Genomic DNA, 13,975 nt, shown 5'->3' with positions numbered 1-13,975 from the left:
TGTGTGTGTGTGCAAGTTCATGCATGTGTAATGGCAAAGAGCGAGACTATTTTTTTGTCTGATTAGGTTCTTTGATTGTGCGCCCCAGAACCACCATGGCCACTGGCGCTAGCTGCTATTCATCAGGAGCTAAATCCCGTTCATCAAGTAAGGTGGGAGGAAGGACTGAACAACAGTAATGATACAGTCCAACGATCAACCCCCGTTGCATATGGAAGATGTCCCTGCTGAGGGCTAATGGGAAACCGAAGGTCTCCTAGCCTTGTCTGACTGCGACTCCAGTCTGTGTCTTCATTTCACACACTCTCACACACACTGCCTCGGGTCAGGAGGAGACCGGASCAGCACTTATCAGAGCTGTTTGTCAGGGTCTCGTTTCTGACGTCTGGTCGTGGTATTTTTACTCCCGTCTGCCTGTGTCCTTTTTGAAGTCGTCTCTCTCCAAGGCAATTGGGCATAAACACGTTATAGAGTGTGGAAGGAAATTGATGGGAAAGACGGCACTGCTAATGTAACGACACCGAATGTAGAGGGAAATAAATCAAATTGGATATTTCGGAGTCCGTGCCCATTCCTAAGTTGTGTGCATTTGCACGTGTGCACGCATGTGTGTGTCTTTGTGTGCGTGTGTGTGTGTGTGTGTGTGTGTGTGTGTGTGTGCACTTGTATGCGTGCATGTTTGTGGACATGTGTATACTAAATGTGTGTGCTCCTCTGTTGCAGATGGAACGTGCTGGGCATCCAGGGCTCTCTGATGAGCTACTTCACGGAGCCCATCTACTTCTCCAGCATCATCCTGGGCAGCCTGTACCACGCCGACCACCTCTCCCGGGCTATGTACCAGCGCATCGCCGACATCGAGGACCTGCCCCAACAGTTCAGCCTCAACAAGCCTCTACTGAGCGGTCAGTACCCTTCACCTTTACACCTTGACTCTTTTGCACCCCTAATACTGTAGCGTCTCGACTCTCTTACACTCAGGACATTGTTAATAGGGGCACACAAAGGAATTTAAAAATGAAAACATTTTGCAACAGAAAACAACGTTTTGTCCAGGTAGTCGCTCCCTGTTTCAGTCTCCCCCCCGTTTTCATCTCTTTGGAGTCTAATGAACACGACATGTGCGTGGACTCTCATGCCAAGGAACACACACACTACACTAACTCATGTGGCACCGCATGCAAACACATTCAAACACTCCAATACTTTCAACACTGTTTTTAGGTGGCCTGGAGCAGACTAGTTGTCCTCTATCTTTTTCCTCACACTTTCCCTGTGAAGCCTAATAAAACCGGACACTGTGACTCTGTGGGCTAACCCCACAGTAGGCACAAGGGTAAACACCAATCATGTATAAATGTCTATGGAAAATACCCAGCAGGAAAACAGAAAGGAAAATGCCACACACTGCTGCTCATGCTCCCAGGTGATATTTCTTTATGACGTTTCGACCCAGCAGGACCATGGGTAATCAGATATGATTAGCGGTTCCCAACCTTTTTTCCTCAGAGCTCCCATATTGAGAGAGCCTATATTAAATACCCCACCAGCTTGATTTTGTTCAAATTAAGGGAAATAGGAAATGTTCTGCTTTGAAGCTCTTTTCCTGCTATTCTATTTAGTTTAACAAGACTCTTGACATCTTTTAGGTAGACTAGTTAACCCTTTACACTCATGGGAATTGGCCTACATGGATAGGGCTAAATGGAAATGTTTCTTACAGAAGTAATATGAAAAGCATATGCATAATCATGGTAGCAATTGGAAGGGAACCGTTTGGAGACGTTGGGGAAATTATTAGACCAAAGGTGAGAACAACAGTTTACCTGACAGAAGACTGAATCGAAACATCACTAACCCTAACCCTAACCCATCACATAATTTTATGTGCATTTTACATTTACTGTACTTTTTGCCACATTTGTTGATAACGAAATCTGAAAATACTCTGGCTACATTCAGTAACATGATAAGAATATTCCCGGAAAATCTGCGGTAGTTGCAACATAAGACATTCAAATGACAGGGGTTTGAGTGAAGGACTGACTGGTGTCTCCAAATGGCCACACTCTTCTCCAAAGTGTGTGTAGTTCCTAAGTTATTTGAATGACTTCTTGACTCAAAGGAGCGTCTTCAACTATAAGGTGCTTGCTCTCGTTGAGGAAATGGAGCAAGTAGGTGTGTATTATATATATTTTTTAACAAGACCCTGCATCCCCGCCATAACACACTTACTGTTGTTGTTTACCCAGTATTTTAAAAAACGGTCAATTAGAAATTGCAATCTGGGTCAGGTGTGCATCATTTGACAGCTTTATGTTGCCACCTCATGCTGCCACCCCCGTGATTCACGTTTGGGATGGTGTTCTTCGGCTTGCAAGCCTCCCCCTTTCTCCTCCTGACATAACAATGGTCATTTTGGCCAAACAGTTCTATTTTTGTTTCATCAGACCGGAGGACATTTCTCCAAAAAGTACGATCTTTGTCACCATGTGCAGTTGCAAACCGTAGTCTGGCTTTTTTAATGGGGATTTTGGAGCAGTGGCTTCTTCCTTGCTGAGCGGCCTTTCAGGTTATGTCGATATTTGACTTGTTTTACTGTGGATATAGATACTTTGTACCTGTTTCCTCCAACATCTTCACAAGGTCCTTTGCTGTTGTTCTGGGATTGATTTGCACTTTTCGCACCAAAGTACGTTCATCTCTAGGAGACAGAATGTGTCTCCTTCCTGAGCAGTATGATGGCTGTGTGGTCCCATGGTGGTTATACTTGCGTACTATTGTTTGTACAGATGAATGTGGTATCTTCAGGTGTTTGGAAATTGCTCCCAAGGATGTCTTGGCTGATTTCTTTGGATTTCCCCATGATGTCAAGCAAATAGGCACTGAGGTGAAGGAAGGCCTTGAAATACATCCACAGGTATACCTCCAATTTACTCAAATTATGTCAATTAGCCTATCAAAAGCTTCTAAAGCCATGAAGTCATTTTCTGGAATTTTCCGAGCTGTTTAAAGGCACAGTCAACTTAGTGTATGTAAACTTCTGACCAACTGGAATTGTGATACAGTGAACTATAAGTGAAGTAATCTGTCTGTAAACAATATTTGGGAAAATTACTTGTGTCATGCACAAAGTAGATGTCCTAACCGACTTGCCAAAACCATAGTTTATTTAACAAGAAATGTGTGGAGTGGTTGAAAAAGTATTTTTTATAACTCCAACCTAAGTGTATGTAAACTTCCGACTTCAACTGTAGTGTTTCAACCCACTCTACACAATCTGAATCGTTCAGTGGGGTCTTCCTCTTAACATATCATTAGCTAATATTGTATCCAAAAAGTCTGATTTCGTAACCCAATACCATGCATTCAGAAAGAATTCAGACCCCTTGACTTTTTCCACATTTTCTTAAGTAACAGCCTTATTCTAAAAAAAAAAATCCCTCAATCTACACACATTACCCCATAATGACAAAGCAAAAACAGGTTTAGAAATTTCTGCAAATGTATTCAAAATAACATTTACATAAGTATTCAGACCCTTTACTCAGAACGTTGTTGAAATATATGCGGCAGCGATTACAGCCTTGAGACTACTTGAGTATGACGCTACAAGCATGGCACACTTGTATTTGGGGAGTTTCTCCCATTCTTCTCTGCAGATCCTCTCAAGCTCTGTCAGGTTGGATGGGGAGCGTCGCTGCACAGCTATTTTCAGTTCTCTCCAGAGATGTTCGCTCGGGTTCAAGTCCGGGCTCTGGCTGGGCCACTCAAGGACATTCAGAGACTTGTCCCGTAGCCACTCCTGCGTTGTCTAGGCTGTGTGCTTAGGGTCGTTGTCCTGTTGGAAGGTGAACCTTCACCCCAGTCTGAGGTCCTGAGCGCTATGGAGCAGGTTTTCATCAAGGATCTCTTTGTACTCTGCTCCATTCATCTTTCCCTCAATCCTGACTAGTCTCCCAGTCCGTACCAGCACCATGCTTCACCATAGGGATTGGTGCCAAGTTTCCTCCAGACATGACGCTTGGCATTCAGAAATCTTGTTTCTCACAGTCAGAGTCCTTTAGGTGCCTTTTGGCAAACTCCAAGCGGCCTGTCATGTGCCTTTTACTGAGGAAGGGTTTCCATCTTGCCACTCTACCATAAAGGCCTTATTGGTGGAGTGCTGCAGAGATGGTTGTCCTTCTGGAAGTTTCTCCCATCTCCACAGAGGAACTCTGGAGCTCTGTCAGAGAGCCCATCRGGTTCAAGGCCCTTCTCCCCTGATTTGGCCTGGCAGCCAGCTCTAGGAAAATAATTTGTGGTTCCAAACTTCTTCCATTTAAGAATGATGGAGGCCACTGTGTTCTTGAGGAGCTTCAATGCTGCAGAAATTTGTTGGTACCCTTCCACAGATCTGTGCCTCGACACAATCCTGTGTAGGAGCTCTACMGATAATTCCTTCGCCATCACGGCTTGGTTTTTGCTCTGACATGCACTGTCAACTTTTGGACCATATATTCTACAGGTGTGTGCTTTTCCAAATCATGTCCAATCAATTCAATTTACCACAGATGGGACTATGAAGTTGTAGAAACATCTCAAGGATGATTAATGGAAACAGGATGCTCCTGAGCTCAATTTCGAGTCTCAAAGCAAAGGGTCTGAATACTTATGTAAATAAAGATTYTTTTAATTTTATGTTTTACAAATTTGCTTAAATTTCTAAACCTGTTTTCGCTTTGTCATCGTGGGGTATTGTGTGTTGACTGAGGAGAAAAATATTTAATCMATTTTAGAATAATGCTGTAACGTAACAAAATGTGGGRAAAATGAAGGGRTCTGAATACTTTCCGAATGCACTGTAGAAGGGTCCCCTACCATAGTCTCATTGAAACACTTCACTTGTCATCTGTGGTGAAATTTGCTTACCTTTCATGTGTGAATTTAAATAACTTGACCATTTCTGCCAAATCGGTGGAATCCATGCAACTGATTTGTTTGAAGGTCAAGTCTATTTAGATACTTTTTCTGTCATGATATTTCATTATATAGCCCTTCATAATGTTGTTTTGTGGCATTTGGAACCTGAGATACGTTGCAGTGTACTTGCGTTCTATAGCATATGCAGATCAAATAATGTGTTCCCCCTTCTCTCCTACTGCCCCMAAAAATGCCTACATCTATTGTCAGGGTAGGGGCTAAGGAAGGGCGAGGGTTACTGTTACGGAACCAACTAGACAACCTACTTTTAACACTGGACTCACTAAGTCTAGTGGTTCTAGGCGGTCTTAATTGTTCTGTAATCTGACTAGGTGTGTGCATAACTGTGAGAAGTAAGCRTATGCGACCAGGTGTTGAATGTACATGTGCCTAGGGAGACGGCAACCTTACCTTAGGTCCAAGGCCAGGTCTGTCTTGACTCCTTTAGATCGGTGAGCCCAATCGGATTGTTGTGTTAAGATAGTGACGGAAAACAAATATATACGAAAAAAGAAAATTACAAACGGGCATACCTAAATTGAAGACTCAAAATCAAAACAAAAGGCCACTARACAAACCAGCAACCTCACGGCTTGCAAGGTGGGATACTGACTGACGGTCACCTTAATTGGCAGCACCTGTCCTTTATCAAGGCTTGGCTGGGATTGTGGAAGTGTAGTATGTTGTCTACTTATGCACCTAAGACCTATACTACCTACCCATTCCATAACATTACCTAGTAACAACATAGTGTCCTGGGTTGTGTTCAATAGGTACGGAACAGAAATAATAGGCACAAAACATTCATTTTATCTTATTGAAACATTTTGCAATGGTTTGCCCTAATTGACACAACCTTGATCTCCCTCCCAGGGTTGCGGTCCAAACACTTAAGACACTTACCCTCGCCTTATGCCCTTGGGGGAATCCTCGTCGCCATCWTGGAGGGGGGTYCAAATGATTAGCCAAGCAAGGGAAGTTTGCAACGTAAGCCCCTCAGCYCTCGTTTTTAGTGGGCTTTGCGAGTGTACAATTATGTTCACTCCGAGGCCTGAAACTCCCCATAATTCAATTCGTGACGATTGTACATCTGCTAAGAAAAGTCAGCGAAAACTTAAAAACAACATCAATGGAGAAGTCAACATACAAGTGTAAGTAAAAACAAATGCAAGTAAGTTAGAAATTGTGCTACCAATGCACATGACGGCACAAACACGTATCGTGAAAAGTAAATATGTTTGGTTATCTTTTGGAAATTGTAGAAATAAAACATTGTCCTTCAGAAGTTCCAGCTAGGCAGGCTAATGTTAGTTAGCTAATTTATTTGCTAGCGATCATACAGTAGGCGTATATAAATAATTATATATTTAATGTACACTACCGTTCAAAAGTTTGGGGTCACATACAAATGTCCTTGTTTTTGAAAGGAAAGCAATTTTTTTGTCCATTAAAATAACCTCAAATTGAGGCTAATTGATCGCTAGAAAACCCTTTTGCAATTATGTTAGCACAGAAAACTGAAAACTGTTGTTCTGATTAGAGGCAATAAAACTGGCCTTCTTTAGACTGGTTGAGTATCTGAGCATCAGCATTTATGGGTTCGATTACAGGCTCAAAATGGCCAGAAACAAAGACCTTTCTTCTGAAACTCATCAGTCTATTCTTGTTCTGAGAAATGAAGGCTATTCCATGCGAGAAATTGCCAAGAAACTGAAGATCTTGTACAACGCTGTGTACTACTCCCTTCATAGAACACCGCAAACTGGCTCTAACCAGAATAGAAAGAGGAGTGGGAGGCCCCGGTGCACAACTGAGCAAGAGGACAAGTACATTAGAGTGTCTAGTTTGAGAAACAGACGCCTCACAAGTCCTCAAATGGCAGCTTCATTAAATAGTACCCGCAAAACACCAGTCTCAACGTCAACAGTGAAGAGGTGACTCTGGGATGCTGGCCTTCTAGGCAGAGTTGCAAAGAAAAAGCCATATCTCAGACTGGCCAATAAAAAGAAAAGTTTAAGATGGGCAAAAGAACACAGACACTGGACAGAGGAACTCTGCCTGGCACTCTACATAAAATATTTACGAAACACAAATTTCACTTGTATTGTCTTTTTTTATTATTGGATTGAATTGTATCAGTCAATATGAGGTGAGAGAAACCCTGTGTATTCTGCACCAGGATCAGGGAACTCCTGTTGTATACGGGACACCACACAGGAAGGTATGACCACTCTGACATGTTTGCCAAGGTAGCCCCATTACCACCAGACAAAATACCGATAGGCACAGGATCTCTATCGACTGGGAATAACAATGAAAGATGAAAGGTGCACGTTGTTATATTAACAGAACACTACTTCTATGGTATAATGTAAAAGGTTATTTATTCTACATGGACCTGCTACTAAAATTTGAAAGTTATCAAAACACTTAGTTTAGAATATCTACCTAAATTCAGCAATCGCGTTCTTCTCATAATACTCTGTAGGCTACTGACCTATTCAAAGCGTCCTCCAGCATCTCACCCATACACCTGCCTGTAGTTATTGAGCTCAACCTGCAGGAGGTTTGTTTGTTGTGATTGAGTAGGGGGGGGAAACAGCTGCGGGCCAGATTCTGACAGATGGGTGTGTCTTGGTGGTTGCAAGGACACACCCAAGAAACACCCACATCAAACCACACCCCCAAGTCAGCTCATGTTTGCCAGCATTTCTTGAGAAGCAAGTTAAAGAACAAGGCCAAATCAGTGGGTGCAGTTCCCCTTTCAATCCTAATCTTCCAGCAGGTCAGGCAGCCCAGTACACTGCAGAAGAGAAAAGAACCAAGTAGTTTAACACCCTCCAYTGAAATAAGTTTTTATGCCTCCCATCCATCTCCCCTCTAGGCCCCTGCTTGGAGGAGCACATGTCCTGTGGTAGAGTTGAAGAAGCTTCGTCCTGTTTTCGACTACCATCTCTGACGGACGCTGCTCGGGCATAGGTTATACGTCTCTGACCCTTCGTGCCCTCGCTTGTGTCGTAAATGCTTGAGTTCACCCCGCTCACACGATGAGAAGCTTTCACTGAAACCCGAAGACTCATGTTTCCTTGAGCGCTAATGCCTAGGCTTGAGATCGGAGGGATAACATGGGCATGAGTCGCATGTCCAGTCCTATGTATGATTCCCACTTGGTCAGACGTGCTTGTCTTTAGAAAGGGRGTTAGCTACCGCGTTCACAGCTAATTCCCAGGCTCCTCGTGTCCTGTATTCGATTCCCAGTGGCTCAGGMTTGTATGCTTACTGTTATAAAGTGGAGTTGGCCACTCACTCTATGGTTCTATTTGTGATTCCAGGCATCAGTAACGCGGAGGCGAGGCAGCCGGGCAAGGCACCCAATTTCAGCGTGAACTGGGCGGTGGGCGACCAGGCGCTGGAGGTCATCAATGCTACCACGGGCAAAGACGACATGGGGCGCGCCTCGCGCCTCTGCAAGCACGCCCTCTACAGCCGCTGGGTTCGCCTGCATTCCAAGGTACAGAACGGTCCGACACACACCAGAATGTCTCTCCTTGTCAAGGCATCTAAGTGTTTATGACAATCAGCACTGCACACAGGCGGTGTGAGCAGCACAACACATTAACACCAGCTGAAACACAGATCAAGTCACTCCTCAGTATTTGATTCAAAGTAGTCTTATCTCAACATCTGTTTGCTTCCCTTCCCCACCCCAGCTGTCATCCACACTGAGGATCAAGGTGTCCAAGCCCAGCTCGTACCACGACGCCAAGCAGGCGGCGGTGGAGTACCACAACGCCAAGCAGACGCTCATCAAGGTCTTCCACAAGTCGGGCCTGGGGGCCTGGGTGAAGAAGCCCACCGAGCAGGACCAGTTCTCCCTCAACTCCTGATTAGGGGGTTAATGGGAACCTCCTAACCCAACCCACTGCACCCCAACCCCCTCTCTAGGCCTGAGAAAGAGGCTCTTCAAAATTACCAGCCACTGAGACTTTGTGTCTGTGTGCGTGCGTTTGTGTGTGCCTGCATGCGTGTGCCTTGTGCATGCGTGTGTGTATGTCTGTGTGTTTGTGAGAAATAATGCATGTGGTTCTGGCCACCTCCCTCCGTCCCAATCACTCTGCTCTCGTTCCTCATGGCTGTGATGTCATCACTCTGTAAAACTTTTTTTTCTTTTTTTAATCGATGGTACTCATGTTCAATCTGCCCGTCTAATCATGAAGTCTTGCCATTTTTTAACTGGAATCCTTTTTAGTCATTGTTGTTTTATTTGCAAGACTTTACATGAAGTTGTCCATATGCCATGTAGTTACTATATACGTATTTCTGTAACCAGAATGTAGAATGTACAAAGATTCTATTTCTACTATTCAGTTAAATGTAATTACACTAGTATAAACCCAAATGCCATGTGACTTCATGGTATCTTTTGAACCTATTGTAGGATTTTACCTTTTAATGTCTTATTTCATGACAATCTAGCCCTTTTATTATAAGCACGTATGATATTATGCTAAATACAAATCCAAAATGTTGGTTACAGTCATTCAATCATTATTCATTTGAAATCTTTCCTTTTGGACCTGTTACATCTATTTATTTATTTGTTGACATTTCTGGTCATTCAATACATTCCCATTCCATACTTGAACATTGGGCCCTGGTGAAGGCTGTCGACGATTCCCCTTGAGTCCTTTGACCCGGGGGGGTTGAGGAGAGGTGGGGATGTGCTGCATGTTTTTTCTTATTGAAGTAAGCCATGGCTTTGCATGGGAATGGTGTCAGAGTGCTGCAAGTCGATTAGGTAGAGAACCACCAGGATCTGCTCGAGCGAATTTATTTTTTCTGCACATGGAGCTTTGAATCATSTTTCTCTCTTTAATGTGTTTGTTTTGTTTTCCTGGAGGGGGCTTGGTTTTTAGGATTGCAACTTTGGACTTTTTTTTGTGTTTGAGAGATGGATTACACTGCAACTGAATAATGACAGGAATTCCGTATTTCTATCAATGACACTGCACAGGAGCTACATWACACCTTCTTCATAAGCATGATCCTCATGGACATTATGCATCCATGCCCTGGGCATTTATAAAYGCTTATGTCAACAACCTCGGATTGATATGTCATGGTCATGCYACACAATACAAGTCYGGTGACATAACACATCTTATGTCAATCTGGGGTTGTTATGAAGGTGTAAAGTAGGCCATAYGTCATGTCGTTCATAGCGAGCTGGGAAATGCATGTCTCCAAGAGCTTATGTCATTATTTAAATAACTCTTGTAAGCAACACGATTGTTGATTGCTCATTGTGTGAGTACACTTCCAAGGGAACACAAAGAAACGCATGAGAGATTTTACAAAGTTGAGTTTGGTACYGCCCACCCACTCAATGACCAATCCGTGTTTTCTCAATCCAAGTCCTATTGGTCCATATACCTGGGTATTCTCTAAGCCCTCTTCCCCACCCTCTCCCATGTGTTAATCTTTTCTATTTCAACTATTTCTACMACATGATAAACTCTGGATGCCAGTAATGACAACTTTCTAATGTATTACCTGTGTGCTCTCCCTTATAGGCTGGTCATATACCTCTAATATCAGCATTGTACATGGCCAGTGACAAACCACAATGTAAACAGACACACTGCAAAGGAATGATTATTATGAGGTATTCTTAAAGTTGGTGTATTTTTATATCTGAAATATGTGGTTCAGAACAGCAGGGGAAGGTGCTTGGAGTCCCAGCAGTGTGTGTGTTGTAGGTACACTACATGACCAAAAGTATGTGGACAACTGCTTGGCGAACATCTCATTCCAAAATCATGGGCATTAATATGGAGTTGGTCCCCCCTTTGCTGCTATAACAGCCTCCACTCTTTTGGGAAGGCTTTCMAYTAGATGTTGGAACATTGCTGCAGGGACTTGCTTCCATTCAGCCACAAGAGCKTTAGTSAGGTTGGGCRCTGATGTTGGGCGGTTAGGCCTGGCTCGCAGTCGGCGTTACAATTCAGCCCAAAGGTGTTTGATGGGGWTGMGGTCAAGGATCTGTGCAGGCCGGTCAAGTTCTTCCATACCGATCTCAACAAACCATTTCTGTATGGACCTCGCTTTGTGCATGGGGGTATTGTCATGCTGAAACAGCAAAGGGCCTTCCCCAAACTGTTTCCACAAAGTTGGAAGCACAGACTCGTCTATATTGTATGCTGTAGCGTTAAGATTTCCCATTCACTGGAAGTCTGGAACTAAGGGACCTAGCCTGAACCATGAAAAACAGCCCCAGACCATTATTCCTCCTCCACCAAACTTTACAGTTGGCACTATGCATTGGAGCAGGTAGCGTACTCCTGGCATCCGCCAAACGCAGATTTGTTCATTGGACTGGCAGACGGTGAAGCGTGATTCGTCACTCCAGAGAACGCGTTTCCACTGYTCCAGTCCAATGGCGGYGAGCTTTACACCACTCCATCTGACACTTGGTGTTGCACATGATGATGTTAGGTTTGTATGCGGCTGCTCAGCCATGGAAACCCCCCAACGAAGTTATTGTGCTGACGTTGCTTCTAGAGACCGTTTGGAACGTRGTAGTGAGTGTTGTAACCGAGGACAGTCCCGTTCTTTGAGCTTGTGTGGCCTACCACTTCRCGGTTGTTGTTGCTCAGATATTTACACTTCACAATGACAGCACTTACAGTTGACCGGGGAAGCTCTAGCAGGGAAGACATTTGACGAACTGAGATGTTTGAAAGGTGGAATGCTATGACGGTGCCACGTTGAAAGTCATTGAGCTCTTGAGTAAGGCCATTCTACTGTCAATGTTTTTGTCTATTGAGAATGCATGGCTGTGTTCGATTTTATACACCTGTAAGGAACTGGTTTGGCTGAAATAGCCCGAATCCACTAATTTTAAGTGGTGTCCACATACTTTTGTGTGTATATAGTGTATGTCTAGAGTAAGGAGATTGTGTGACACTGCTCGATAAATGTCATGGCAACAGGACATTAGAGATTGCTSTGGAATCTGCACCAAAGATGATGTCCTTGTGTGTTTTTCTCACAATTTTCTTTGAGCAACAACAAAGAAAGGGGGGAAACATTTTTAAAAACGTGTTTCGCACACACCAATTGCTGGGTATAATATTGCAATGTTTTTGTACTTTCATTTTATCAATGTATTTTTTTATTTGTATAAAATGATGGGTTGTATTCTGTTGTATTCCAGCTTTGTTATGGAATCTTACTTGTTGGGCTCTTTCAGTATTTCTGTAGCTGTTGATTATCATGGTGTTATTATTGTGAACCTCTGTTATATTGCTATGGAATTATGCGTATAGCATTATAATGGTTAAAAATGTGATGCCTGTGCAACTATTCTTCCTTCACTGTCTAGTTCTTGTTCTCCCTCCATGAAACTGTGGGGATGTATTTGATTTGTTTTTGTCTTTCATTTTAACTCTTAAAGGTCCAATGCAGCCTTTTTTTAAATATCAAAATCAAATAATTTCTGGGTGACAATTTAAGTAGCTTACTGTGGTTGTTTTCAATGAAAGTGGTCAAAAAGAAACAAAAATAGAGTATTAGCAAAGAGCAGTTTCTTAAGCAAGAATTTTGCTAGGACTGTCTGGGAGTGGTCTGAGTGGTGCGGGGAAAACTAGCTGTTATTGGCAGAGAGGGTTGGAACTCTTATTGGTCTATTAACTAACTTGCCGCCTGTTGACATCACCAGGCAGGCCAAAACTCCATCACACCAAAACAGGCAGAAATTGTAGGCGGTCTTTTTAATTAAACCGCTCTAATACTTAAAGGGCATTATCAGCATTTTCACAATTTCACAGTATTATTCCAACCTCAGTGTGGAAATCTATATAAAACACAGAAAAATCTTGATTTTGACTGTACTGGGCCTTTAAAAAAAAAATGCTAGTCCTGTTCCTTCACTGCAACGTCCAGAGATGTGCTACAAAGTCAAATGTCCTGTGTCGCTGTGTCCTTGTGATACACATGTATGTTTTGAATTGTCTCTGAAAGGCCTCTTTACCTCATACCTCTGTGACCCCCCCCCCGAAAAGATCCAGGTCATGAGCAATATGTCACCCAACGCCCCCTTTAATGAGGCCCCAGGAGGAACGGGACCAGAAAGAAAGGTTCCCCTCCCCCTCCGTTTCCCCCTTCGCCGTGCTCTCTTTAAAAACTGACTGTTTGAAACTTATTTTTTTTATGCCTGCCTGCTTCTCTATAGTATGGTTCTTATTTTTTGGACTGCACTAAAGATGTCAATCGATGATGTCATGACACAAACCGTCCCCCAAAATGGACAGGTCGGAACTATTTGCAAGAAACTGAACTGCTTCCCTATAACCGAGTGCTCCCCTGCGGTCTATAATCCCCGTTCGGTCGGCCGTCCTGACCGCCTTGTGATTATTTGGTGACTGTTCAGTGGTCCCGGTGTGGTCCACTCGGGGTGGTCAGAGGACTCCTCCACTCTCCTCTCACTCCACATCCGCTGTGCAATCTCCACCTGGACCACCATCTTGCATGTGCTCCCACACTGAAGCTGCACCTAAAGCATGAAGACATACTTTTAATGGACTCGTATGTAGAAAAAAAACAGATAAATAGATATATAAAATGAAGAAAAAGAATAATAAAGGAGACCTTAGTTTACTTTCGCAGAGGTTGTCATTCTTTATGATGTGTGTGTGTGTGTGTGTGTGTAAAGTTGTATACTGTTGTTGTGCAGAAAGTATTGAGCACATGAAACACAGAATCCTTATCAGCAAGCAGCTTCCCATCTAACCGTAATCTTCCTCCACCAGCCCACAGAGTTGAAACTACACCAGAACTAAAATAAAGTTATATATAATGAACAAAAATATAAATGCAGCATGCAACAATTTCAAAGATTTGACTGAGTTACAGTTCATGAGGAAATTCATTAGGCCCTAATTTATGGATCTCACGTGACTGAATACAGATATGTGACTGTTGGTCACAGTTTCCTTAACTTCTCTAGGATATG

At 43.3% G+C, this 13,975-nt stretch overlaps 1 protein-coding gene across 4 annotated transcripts in view; it reads left to right on the top strand.

Annotated features, from left to right (window-relative positions):
* Positions 1-13,620, top strand: part of LOC111973774 (double-stranded RNA-specific editase 1-like) — a 208,778-nt gene extending 195,158 nt beyond the window's left edge. For all 4 annotated transcript variants that reach the window (XM_024001188.2, XM_070446886.1, XM_024001180.2 and 1 more), the window contains 3 exons: positions 724-905; positions 8,295-8,473; positions 8,673-13,620. In XM_024001188.2, the coding sequence (XP_023856956.1) occupies positions 724-905; positions 8,295-8,473; positions 8,673-8,849 (538 nt within the window). In that variant the 3' untranslated portion in view covers positions 8,850-13,620. The remainder of the gene's footprint in view (positions 1-723; positions 906-8,294; positions 8,474-8,672) is intronic.
* The last annotated feature ends 355 nt before the right edge of the window (positions 13,621-13,975 follow it).

Source organism: Salvelinus sp. IW2-2015, linkage group LG2 (genome assembly GCF_002910315.2).
Source record: "Salvelinus sp. IW2-2015 linkage group LG2, ASM291031v2, whole genome shotgun sequence".
NCBI classification, from domain to species: Eukaryota; Metazoa; Chordata; class Actinopteri; order Salmoniformes; family Salmonidae; genus Salvelinus; species Salvelinus sp. IW2-2015.
The sequence above is the reverse complement of the archived record's forward strand: the minus strand, read 5'-3'. Positions and strand labels throughout refer to the sequence as shown.